The 12412-nt window shown below is 44.9% G+C and overlaps 1 protein-coding gene across 1 annotated transcript; it reads left to right on the top strand.

Annotated features, from left to right (window-relative positions):
• Positions 1-10080: 10080 nt before the first annotated feature.
• Positions 10081-11750, top strand: LOC119719423 (latrophilin receptor-like protein A). Its single transcript, XM_038188866.1, has 2 exons — positions 10081-11011; positions 11324-11750. Exons 1-2 carry the CDS (start codon positions 10088-10090, stop codon positions 11597-11599), a joined length of 1200 nt encoding a protein of 399 aa, XP_038044794.1. The 5' UTR covers positions 10081-10087; the 3' UTR covers positions 11600-11750.
• Positions 11751-12412: the final 662 nt, after the last annotated feature.

Genomic DNA, 12412 nt, shown 5'->3' with positions numbered 1-12412 from the left:
CCTGTGTTGCCTATAATCGCGTTGGTTGCGTAGGTTGCACAGGGGAAGCACGTACAGGGGAGGCAGGCAAGTGGCTCAGTGGACGCTCACGTCGCTCGTAGCTCAACATGAAAATGTCCGAAAATTGCAGTTTTTGTGGTTCAAGGGAAGCACAAGGATCGCTGAAGCAGTTACATGAGTAGTTGAGGTAGTCTGTCTGACACAATTTGACCTTGGGCATAGAAATATGTAAAGGTCACATAAATATGGAAATATGGAAATATGTAGATATAAATATGAATTAAGGGATGTGGGAATTTTTAAACACAGTTTGACCTAATGAATGGATGGGATGAATAGGGAATAGGTGTGGGTATAAGGAACCGGGTACAGTTTGACCAATTCTATGGGAAAGATTGCATAAGGTATGGAAAAATATTACAATTTTAATAGAATATGTATCTACATGTAATTGCAACTGAGTGGTGCATGAACGAACAGCTGGTCGGATCTTTAATCCCCCCAACAATAGACGGGAAGTGTTGTTGTTGTATAACTGTCCATGTGGTCTATGGACTATGGATTGGTGGTTAATCCGATCGATTGCGCACGAGCCTAGTGGGCTGTCGGCACGTTATGTGGGGATTAATACCGGACAATGGGCTGTAAATGGTGCGCGAAGTGGAGGACAGTGTACTTCCGATCTCCGAAGTGAATTTCTTGCGACGACGCAATCCTTGTTAAGTTAGGGAATTTTAGAATAAAAAAAAAAATAATCGTTCTGAAACAACATCATCATGTCTAACAGAAAGCGAAAGCGGTCGGAAACACCTCCACTAGTTGAATTAACTGAAACGAGTACGATTGTCTATTTGAAGACTTATTTTAAAGTCATTTTTATTGGGTTTATGGGTATTGTGCACGTTGCGTTTTCCAAGGTATAAACAAACACTCACCGCAGCATACTTGCAGGGTACAACCTGTGTCGGCCATGGGGGTATATGATAAATCCACGATCCATAATCCATGCGTCTGTACGGAGACCGGTGGTCGATCACCCCTCGATGATCGCACCGATCCTGGAGCAAATAAATAACTCCGTCCGTGCGCCTATATTCCTCTTGTTAATCGATACAATACCAATGGCACTCTTCTACACTGCCACCAGAATCATCCAAGTAAAAATATATGTTTGTGCGCGGTGATCGTAGAAAAGGGAAGGTTTTGGCATCAGCCAGAGCAAATGCTAGTATACATGCACACTACTGTATACACGCCGTCCGATCAGATAGCGCTCAAGTTTTCTTAATCCGTGACGGCTAAATTATCGATTAGGCTCTATAGTCTGCAGAGGCGCGTACAATAAGGAATGGATTCAGTGGTTTAAAGCCATAACAAAACGTGCGGGTATGTGGTTTTCAAGGGAACTACGGCCTGGAAAGTGCCCGATTAAGTGTATAGGAATAACACAACCATCATTGTGCATTTTGTAATATTTCGTACTAGAACGACCCCAAAACCAAGCTATAGTCTATCCATAGTTAAACATTCAGTCGTAACGTGGTAAAAATGGTGCCCCTTTAACGCTGTCTGTATAGGAATGCACCGAACCCTAGTTGTACCTCCGTGCCGGATTTGTTTACAAAATCGAGGATGACTGGGTTTTATCTACGACCATTTTACGGGGGTTATTTAGAGGGCGTGTTCAAGCAATAATTTTATGACTGAGAGTAGGCTTTTCCAATTGATACGACAACACAAACAAAGAAAAATACAACTGCAGAAAGTACATACGATATGACATTATTGCTTTATTGACGTCATTTTTCAGTAAAACATCATTCTACTCTTTTCCGTGCTCATCCTGCTCTTTTCCCTGCTCATCCTGCTCTTTTCCCTGCTCATCCTGCTCTTTACCCTGCTCATCCTGCTCTTTTCCCTGCTCATCCTGCTCTTTTCCCTGCTCATCCTGCTCTTTTCCCTGCTCATCCTGCTCTTTTCCCTGCTCATCCTGCTCTTTTCCCTGCTCATCCTGCTCTTTACCCTGCTCATCCTGCTCTTTTCCCTGCTCATCCTGCTCTTTTCCCTGCTCATCCTGCTCTTTTCCCTGCTCATCCTGCTCTTTTCCCTGCTCATCCTGCTCTTTTCCCTGCTCATCCTGCTCTTTTCCCTGCTCATCCTGCTCTTTTCCCTGCTCATCCTGCTCTTTACCCTGCTCATCCTGCTCTTTTCCCTGCTCATCCTGCTCTTTTCCCTGCTCATCCTGCTCTTTTCCCTGCTCATCCTGCTCTTTTCCCTGCTCATCCTGCTCTTTTCCCTGCTCATCCTGCTCTTTACCCTGCTCATCCTGCTCTTTTCCCTGCTCATCCTGCTCTTTTCCCTGCTCATCCTGCTCTTTTCCCTGCTCATCCTGCTCTTTTCCCTGCTCATCCTGCTCTTTTCCCTGCTCATCCTGCTCTTTTCCCTGCTCATCCTGCTCTTTTCCCTGCTCATCCTGCTCTTTTCCCTGCTCATCCTGCTCTTTTCCCTGCTCATCCTGCTCTTTTCCCTGCTCATCCTGCTCTTTTCCCTGCTCATCCTGCTCTTTTCCCTGCTCATCCTGCTCTTTTCCCTGCTCATCCTGCTCTTTTCCCTGCTCATCCTGCTCTTTCCCTGCTCATCCTGCTCTTTCCCTGCTCATCCTGCTCTTTTCCCTGCTCATCCTGCTCTTTACCCTGCTCATCCTGCTCTTTTCCCTGCTCATCCTGCTCTTTTCCCTGCTCATCCTGCTCTTTTCCCTGCTCATCCTGCTCTTTTCCCTGCTCATCCTGCTCTTTTCCCTGCTCATCCTGCTCTTTTTCCTGCTCATCCTGCTCTTTTCCCTGCTCATCCTGCTCTTTTCCCTGCTCATCCTGCTCTTTTCCCTGCTCATCCTGCTCTTTTCCCTGCTCATCCTGCTCTTTTCCCTGCTCATCCTGCTCTTTTCCCTGCTCATCCTACTCTATGCCGTAGAGTAGGATGAGCAGGGAAAAGAGCAGGATGAGCAGGGAAAAGAGCCGGTCTCCGTACAGACGCATGGATTATGGATCGTGGATTTATCATATACCCCCATGGCCGACACAGGTTGTACCCTGCAAGTATGCTGCGGTGAGTGTTTGTTTATACCTTGGAAAACGCAACGTGCACAATACCCATAAACCCAATAAAAATGACTTTAAAATAAGTCTTCAAATAGACAATCGTACTCGTTTCAGTTAATTCAACTAGTGGAGGTGTTTCCGACCGCTTTCGCTTTCTGTTAGACATGATGATGTTGTTTCAGAACGATGATTTTTTTTTTTATTCTAAAATTCCCTAACTTTACAAGGATTGCGTCGTCGCAAGAAATTCACTTCGGAGATCGGTAGTACACTGTCCTCCACTTCGCGCACCATTTACAGCCCATTGTCCGGTATTAATCCCCACATAACGTGCCGACAGCCCACTAGGCTCGTGCGCAATCGATCGGATTAACCACCAATCCATAGTCCATAGACCACATGGACAGTTATACAACAACAACACTTCCCGTCTATTGTTGGGGGGATTAAAGATCCGACCAGCTGTTCGTTCATGCACCACTCAGTTGCAATTACATGTAAATACATATTCTATTAAAATTGTAATATTTTTCCATACCTTATGCAATCTTTCCCATAGAATTGGTCAAACTGTACCCGGTTCCTTATATCCACACCTATTCCCTATTCATCCCATCCATTCATTAGGTCAAACTGTGTTTAAAAATTCCCACATCCCTTAATTCATATTTATATCTACATATTTCCATATTTCCATATTTATGTGACCTTTACATATTTCTATGCCCAAGGTCAAATTGTGTCAGACAGACTACCTCAACTACTTACATGAAAACATGATTTTCTCGGTTTAGGCGACCATTGAGTGTCCTGGACATCACAGTTCGTACAAAGGTCGCAGCCCTGTGTAAAGGGGGCCTCGTGAATGAAAAATGAACCCCTAATTGTATCTGGTGCAGATGGCATTAAACTAAAAGTAAAATAGAATGGTGAATGTTTGAAATCGCCCTCTAAAACGAAAAAGAAGTCCGTAAATAAATCTGAATGGAAATAAACGAAAGGTTCTGCTCAATCACTTAATTGATTGAACTGAAATGGAATCGAATGCTTTGGTAGCGAAAATGAAACGCATGTTCAGAGCGATTCTCGAATGTGACCTGCCATAGCATAAATAAGAATAACCCCCACCTTTGACTTTTTACATTATGTACATCATGTAGCTTAATGTACGTCTGTAGCTTAATTTAACCCAGAGATATGACGCAGGAACTCAACAGTGTCCTGCCAACCTTCGCTACCTCATTTTGAGAAAAACGGCTTTGAAATAAACGACACGCATTACGCCCCCAATGGCAGTGAAAAAACCCTTCATTTTTTCCACTTTTTAAAGTATTTTTTCCCAACAAAAATTCATAGTATGAATCTTGGATACCTTGGCTTCTCAAAACTACAAAACAATCAATATCAATTTTGAGAAGATTTTTTCTAGTATACCCGGCTTCGGGCATTGATTACTCAAACCAAAGTTTTGGGGGACATTCCTCATTTTGCCTCAGTAGGTCACAAATTCAGACGAAAATGAATGACTTATTTCCAGAAGTGAATAAACATTTCAGGAATTGGCCGGGAAAACCTATACGAACCACTCAAACATAGAAACAGCCTTCATCGTTGTTAATTTGTGTTTGATATCTCGTTTGCTAATACATGATGTGTTTCCTATATTCGGATTAGGCTACTCTATGGTCGAACTCGGCAGCGACTGGGACGTCCGACTGGCGGGTGGGCAGTTCGCGAACGAGGGCCGGCTGGAGATACGTCCACGGGGAGATGAATGGGGGACAGTGTGCGATGGGCCAAACAACACCGAGTCATCGCGTGGATGCGAGGCACCTGAGATTCAGAGTGTGTGCCATCGGCTCGGTTACCTTGCACCGTATAGGATGGATCTGGCCGAGGGACGGTTCGGCTTTGCCGACGGACCGATATGGTCCGAGGGGTTGGACTGCCCTGACTATTCCCGGGAGCCGTGCAGCCTGGCTGCTTGGGGCGCGAATTCTACTCACAACTGCGGTCACGATTCTGATCTATCACTAACATGCGTCACAGGTAAGTCTCCATTCCAGCGTTATCCGGCACCAAGTTGGTCAATTAATTAACCCTGGATGATACAAGGTCGCCAGACTGATATAAGATTATCGGCAGCTTGTCGGTAGTTACAAACATGCATATTAAGTTAATTAGCAACAACGACATATTATTTTATGCAAATTTATTTTTCAATGATTCCTGTTGTTTTGTTCAGTCGCATAAATGTTAAAAACAAATCTACAACCTCTCACTAAGGGCAGCCGACTGTACACACGTCAGTCATTCTGGTCAATGACTTAAACAATTGGTGATTTGCCAAACCCTCAAGCTCCACCACCTCAAACACACTCCCCACACACTCCCACAAGAAAAAAGATCAAGAACACAAGTCTTCGCTCGTACCTCCCGCCCTGCAAACAGGACGCTGGGATACTCTGATGAATTCACGCTCTGATTGGTTGGATTTTACGTCACGAGTGACCTGCGCGTCATCAAGGTCATGACTCTGCAAGGTTTGAAACGGCCGTTAAGACTGATTCATTACTCTTGTATTCCAGTTTAGAGGTATTTTTTTCTCGTTGAAAAACCTTTAGTAAAAATGTAGGAAATTCTGTAAAACTTATCTGTGTTGTAAATTTACAATTCCCGTCACTCGCTCAGGCTCCGTTTCGAATCACGAACGGTCGGATTGCATTATGCGACGCTCAAAATTTTGTCCACATGGTCCGCAATGAAACAGAAATCACATCCGGTATGGAATGTGCGCAAAGTTCTATGGGAAGTTTTCTGATAGCATTTGCACACGGTCTAACTGCGGTCTTGAACAGCTGCAGCCAGATGCTTTAAACATAGGTCATAGGCCACTTCCTTCACAAGATTCTGTGAAGCTCATCAGAGTATCCCAGCGTCCTGTTTGCAGGGCGGGGGGTACGAGCGAAAACACAGTCCTGACATAGGACTGTGAGGGCGCTGTTCAAACCGGACTAATTGGACACTATTGGACAATAGGTGGCGCTTTCCAGGGCGGCACATTTAAGGTCGCGCGAAATTCCAAAAAGGAACTCGTAATAAAAAACAACAACCCACTTTTTAAAACTGGGGGGGGGGGGGGGGGTGGATTCAATAGTTAAAAAGGGCAAGTGTGTGCATCAGGGCAGTATTTACAAAATATTGAAGGGGGGGGGGGGTACCCCCTTACACTTCCCCTTCCCCCCGGCTATATGCGGCATCTCCAACCATGGCAACCAGTGAATATAGGAAATATCCAAAAAAAAGGTAAGTGTTCTTTCCGCAAAATGAAAACAGTTTAAATCGGGATGTACATGAATTAAGAACGCTTACCTTTTTGTGATCCGTGCGCTATGGACAGAACTTTGTTTGTGTTCAAAATTCCCTAACTTGAAATGTACATGAGTGATTTGAATGATTCTTTTACTGAAAAAAAACTCATTAATTAGGCTTTCCAATCCCTGACTTTGAAAGTGCTACATGCAGAACTTAAATAAATAATTTGTGTGGGCCAATTGGGTTTCCTCATTTTTTGACTCGCCCTTTATAAGGTTTCTGCCTGGAATGCCATCACTGTTTTGATCATGAATATGGGAAATTGCATAAGCATAAAAACATAAAGGGCACAAAAATGCCCTTTAATATGACAAACCAAAACAAGCGAAATTAAGGTTAAATGGGACACAAAGGTTCATTGTCGAGGATTGTATTAAAAAATACATTACATGGGCCCATTAACACGAGTAGGTCATTTTTGTTTATACGAGGCGGTCACGGTAGGTGTGTATATTTTTGTTGTTCTCTTTTGTTGTTCTCTTTTCTATCAAACCAGACTATTGATTTGAAACTGTAAAAGAAATATGTTTTTTTTTTGGTCGTTAGTGCGATTTGTTTTTGGTATTGTTAGAAATGATTCTTGTCTTGTCACAGATCAGCTTCGGCTGTCTGGCGGGTGCTCGGCGCGTGAAGGACGGGTGGAAGTGAACCTGGGCACGGCCGGCTGGGCCAGGATGACACGGTGTACACATGAGCAAATCACGGACCTCCTAGCTGATGGAATGTGCCAATACCTCGGCTACCCATTGGCCGTAGGTCCCATGGGTGCCTGTACGATCGGGCCACCGGCTCAGAACGTCCCCACAGTAAGGTCAGAACATTGTGACACAGAGGACACAGACCCGAGAACATGCTTCAAATTGGCGCTTGAACGCAGCTGTCTACAGCCGGAACCGTCTTGCATAGTTGGCGATGTGGAATTCACTTGTGCTGGAGGTAAGTTTGCGACACTGCTCTCGTGGTCATTTTTAGGCTGACTTTAATATTTCTTCATGTGGTATATCAGGCCACTGATATAATACACCGCTAAAGATAAACACTATTTTGATGTCGATGGACGTCGAACCATATCACAAGTTGAAAACAAAGATCATATCACGGCCGATCCGATCTACATAATAATATCTGGCCTAGTCTTAATTTGGGCCAGGATTTGATTTGGAATATATTTTGTTTACACTTATAAAGCCTATCCGACATGCGCGGCCAAGGCGCACACGTCAGGCAGGGTTGAAATGACTTGAGTTCAGTTTCGATTCGAGTCCGACTCCAGTCACAATTTTTGGCGACTCGACTTGACTCAAGACCAAATGGGTGTTAAACTGACTCAACTCGACTCGAGTCAGTGTGAGCAAATGACTCAACTCGACTCGAGTCCTTCATCAGCAGACTCGACTGGACTCGAGTCAAAGGCAAATACTTAACACTCGAGTTCAAAACTCGACTAGATTGGAATCACTTCCTTAATGACTCGACACGACTGGAGTATCAAAACTCATAGACTTGTTGCAACTGTGGCGCCAAATATGCCCTAGGATTTCTTGGCTCAAGTGGCAGGTTTTCAAGATGGCATAGAAGGCATTCATCGAATGCAGTCTAAGCCCAAGACTTTATTACCTGGTCAATAATTGCATGACTTTTACCATAAAACACTTTGTTTGCAGATGACGAAGTCATATCTACCAACGCAAATTTTACTGATGTCTTCGACATTCGGCTCGTCAACGGATCAAGTGGCTTCTCCGGCACGCTGGAGCTTCGGCACCCGACGTCAGGCGGTTGGGGCCCGGCCTGCGTCTACGCGCGTGGTATCCACGAGGTCGCGGTGAAAGTCTGTCAAATGCTCGGATCTCATTGCTTCATCGAGGTCGCCAAGACTGACTTGATCCACCGGAGCGGGGCAATGGAATACATTTTACGGTATCCATTTAAAAGCGAGTCGGTGTGGCTGAGGGCTGAAGACCGGTGCTGGATGCTGAATGGATACAACCTGAAAATCTACTGTAGTCTAGGTTTGTGATTCACTATATGTTATGATCCAGTTTGCTCAGACTTCAAGCTTACACAATGACCGCACCTGTCTACTGTCACAAATGTTGACGCAACTTCACGAAAGAAAATATCCCTTCACTCATCTTACAATTATCTTGGCTTGTCAGACTGGACTAAATTAAATACGCCAAAACTGGGGATAATATTTCCAGGCAAAAACCTCTATCGAAGTTCAAGGTCATGAAAAAGTATAATACTACACAGTGTGTGTGTAAAGGCTCGGGTGCTGAGGAGCTGAAATTCAGATTTAAAGATCCGACATGAAAACAATGAAGAAAATAACAATTCAGTGAAATCTTAAGCAAACTACAACAATCATTTGGTGTTATTTTCTTTTGTTTTCAGATGTAACATTGAATGGTGTGACAGTAAGTCTCCACCCAGACCAGACATGCAATAGTCGCTGTGGCCAGCCATCAACCACTGACCAGTGCGGATGTGACGTCATGTGCCACGTGTTTCGAGATTGTTGCTTTGACGTCGACAGTGAATGTCAATTTTTGTCCGTGGACACAAACGCAACCAATCACGAGTTTCTTTCCTCAACATTGTCAAACCACTCATTATTGTCACACCGTGACTATCGGTGTGTGGAATTTCGCCAGGGTTCGAACTACCGTCTGGTCAGCACGTGCCCCGGCACATGGGTAGACGATGACATCAGCCAGCAATGCGAGTCCGAGTTTCAACCTGTTCTGTACCTGCCGAAGGCTATCCCTTTTAAGAACTCCAGATGCGCATTCTGCCACGGCGTGCTACAAAATCAAACCATACCAACTAATCATAACACCACGTTGGTTCTCATAGACGATCCTCTGGAGAGTAAATTGCAGCCGTGCGATCAGCTCATTGGCTCCTGCGACAGTCAAGACACGGATGTCGTCAGGGAGCTGTGCGAGAGCTACATGGCACCTGTCGAGAAGTATAAAAACCCTCACTGCAAGTTGTGCAACACCACTAGAAATGACACAACTGAATCAAGTGTGTGTTTCAAAGTTGTGAAAAGGGATCCCCCCGATGTCATTCTTCAAACCACTTTAACCTTTCAGCGGATTCCCCTCGAAGTAGGACCCGTGGAACGTCATTATTACCAACCCTTTAGCCAGGACACACAGATCGTTTGTGATCAGAAACAGTTTTTTCTAGAAGTCAGGGTCCGGGACCGTACACAAGAAATCCTGAGTGGAAGTCTTACCCGTTGGGAGTCATTGGAATGTCTGGTTGGCGCAGTGTCTCATTCAAATCTCAGCCAGGTATCACTGAACGTTACCTCAATGCTTCAACTACAATTAGTTTTACGTTTTGGCGAGGAGAGTTTGAACGCAAGTGGCTTTCCCTCCGCGTCTTTGTCTTATATCGATGAGCTAGAGAAAGTCTTGGATAGTATCCTGCGCTTGGATGGGTATCCTCTCAGAACTGATTGGGCTGGTCGCTGCAATCTTTCACAGGTTGTGTTGAGCGAGGAATGCCAAATGTCTCAACCGCCAGGCAGGAATGTGAGTGACAGCCAATGCTTTATCGTCGAGGACAGAAACTGGAAAACACTGAACTTCTCTGGAGATATGTTTGTCTATTTTATGAGTACCGGTGAGCTTGTGGCTCCTGTAAAAATAGAAAGGAACACAAGTTACATCACTCGCCGTAACGACACCACTAAATCGACGTTAATCCGTGTTTGTGGGGAGAGACCAAGTAATCTAACGTGTAAAACTTTAAATGATGATGATGCAAATGAGATAGCGAATCAAGATGCCAAAGTGATGTTGGCCAGTGGGGAGACATTGGTGTGTTTTTCCACGTTGGACCAGGATGTGAATCATGCTCGGGATCCCTTTACGTTCTCTAACCCAGAACTGGTAATCAACATGGTAGGCTTCAGTCTTTCGATGGCCGGTCTGGTAGTGACCCTGTCGACCTATTGTGTCTTTCCTTCTCTGAGGAATGTCCATGGTCAAGCCATTATGAGTCTGTCCCTGACAATTTTCTTTGGTCAGCTGTCTTCGACTCTATCAAGCATTGTGGTCAAGCCTTCCCACCAAGGCCTGTGCACCGCGGTGGCCATCACCACTCACTACGCCTGGTTGGCAATGTTTGCCTGGATGGCTGTCATTTCCTGGGACTTCATGCGTACTTTCACCACCGCCAAACCAGCCGCCACCAAATTCAGCGACAGGCGTAAGTTCCTTCGTATGTGCCTCTTCGGCTGGTGCTCACCAATGCTGATTATCGTTCCCAACCTAGTGTTGTATATCTGCGAGTGCACTGGCGTTGATTTCACCTACGGAGACGAGGTCGCTTGTTGGATGTTGGGCAGTTTCAAGCTGGCTGTTCTCCACGCTCCAATTCTACTGTGCATCTGCTTCAACATCCTCTGCTTTGTGTTGACAGTAAGAGGCATCCGTGCATCCAAGAAAGCTTCAGCTATGCTCAACAATAACATGCCTAGAGCTCAAATAGTTTGGCGTGAGCTTGTTATCTACGCAAAGGTACAGTACCAACTTCACCACCTATCCAGTGTTGTTTTATATTTTTGAAACGAAGTATAGAGACAAAGGTTGAAACGGATCGAGTGTACAAACAAGATTGGATTTACCCATGGGCATTAAGGGGATGCAAGTGTGCTCACAATATACACCATATAGTTGAGCAAATGGGTTGGTATGAAGGACAGTGTTGGTCAATGTACATGTACACTCTTCGGGAAATTCTATTCACTAGGTTGGTCAAATTCGACCCGAATTAACCAAGAAAATTAAAGGCAAATGTTGGGCAAATAAAATTGATTTTTGTTTATATAGATTACTAGTTTGCTGAGCTTTGCTTGGATCCTTGGCTTCATCGCAATGGTGAGTGACCTTCAGGTCTTATGGTATCTATTCACCATCTTCAGTTCACTCCAGGGTTTCTTCGTATTCCTGTCGTTCGCCTTCAATGGCCAAGTGAGGGCGCTGTGGAGGGACAAGGTCCGTCAGCTGCACACGTCGTTGTCGTCCTCGCCCTCTACGTCAGCGACGGCCGCGGGTCAGTCCCATGAAGAGCGCCATCGTTTGACGGAGCTGGACACACAGGTCTGATGTGCTAACCATTACTGTCAAGGTCTTCGCCTTCGCCCTCTTCGTCAGCGACGGCTGTGGGCATAGACATATTAACCTGAGACTTGGCCAAGTCTGGGTTGCGCTCGGTCTGTGCCTATATAGTAAATCCACTCACAGCGCATATCGCATACTTACAGTACATAACGCGCGCCCTCATGCGTCGAATCCGGACCATCACGATAAAAACGTACATGTACATGTTATTTTCAAGTGATGCAGCAACCCATTGCTAACTTTTGCACCACATGTATGCACATGCTCTGAAATACATGCACACACATGCAGTGACATGTACGTGTAATACGCGTGTTGTACAATGTGTGTGCGCATTGTTATACGGCACTGAAGTGGAATGCGCGCTGAAGTGTACCTTGTCGGGCATCTGGAAAGACGTAAACTAAGTGATTTTTGCATTTTTTTTTTTTAAATTAAGATACCGACTTAAAGCAATTCTGACTTGAGTCAAGTCTATATTAACCTAGACATGACATTTGCTATTGCGCCTCTGAGCAAAATGCTGCGCGTATAGAATAACTAAGAAGTATGCGCGTAAATCGAAGCCATATGCATGACGTTCGAGCATTGCGTAATTAAGCCGCGTGACGCAGCCCGTTTTGCTCACAGAATTTACAACGTAAAAGCAGATAATGTCGTGTCTAGGTTCTATTATATGTCTTTTGCTGTGGGTCAGTCTCATGAACAGCGCCCTCGTTTGACGGCGATGGACACAGGTTTGAAGTGCAAACCTTTGCTGTCAAGGGCCCAGTTTTATGGCATCTGCTTTTAACATTA

The sequence above is a fragment of the Patiria miniata genome, unplaced genomic scaffold (assembly GCF_015706575.1).
Source record: "Patiria miniata isolate m_02_andy unplaced genomic scaffold, ASM1570657v1 HiC_scaffold_13, whole genome shotgun sequence".
Taxonomy (NCBI): domain Eukaryota; kingdom Metazoa; phylum Echinodermata; class Asteroidea; order Valvatida; family Asterinidae; genus Patiria; species Patiria miniata.
This window is presented reverse-complemented; position numbering and strand designations above follow the sequence as displayed.

What these genes read in the sequence shown, in the direction of transcription:
- LOC119719423 (XM_038188866.1), top strand. Translation starts at nt 10,088, where the DNA reads ATGTTTGTCTATTTTATGAGTACCGGTGAGCTTGTGGCTCCTGTAAAA. An exon ending in AGCTTGTTATCTACGCAAAG is followed by an intron (nt 11,012 to 11,323) that starts GTACAGTACCAA and finishes TTGTTTATATAG; the next exon opens with ATTACTAGTTTGCTGAGCTT.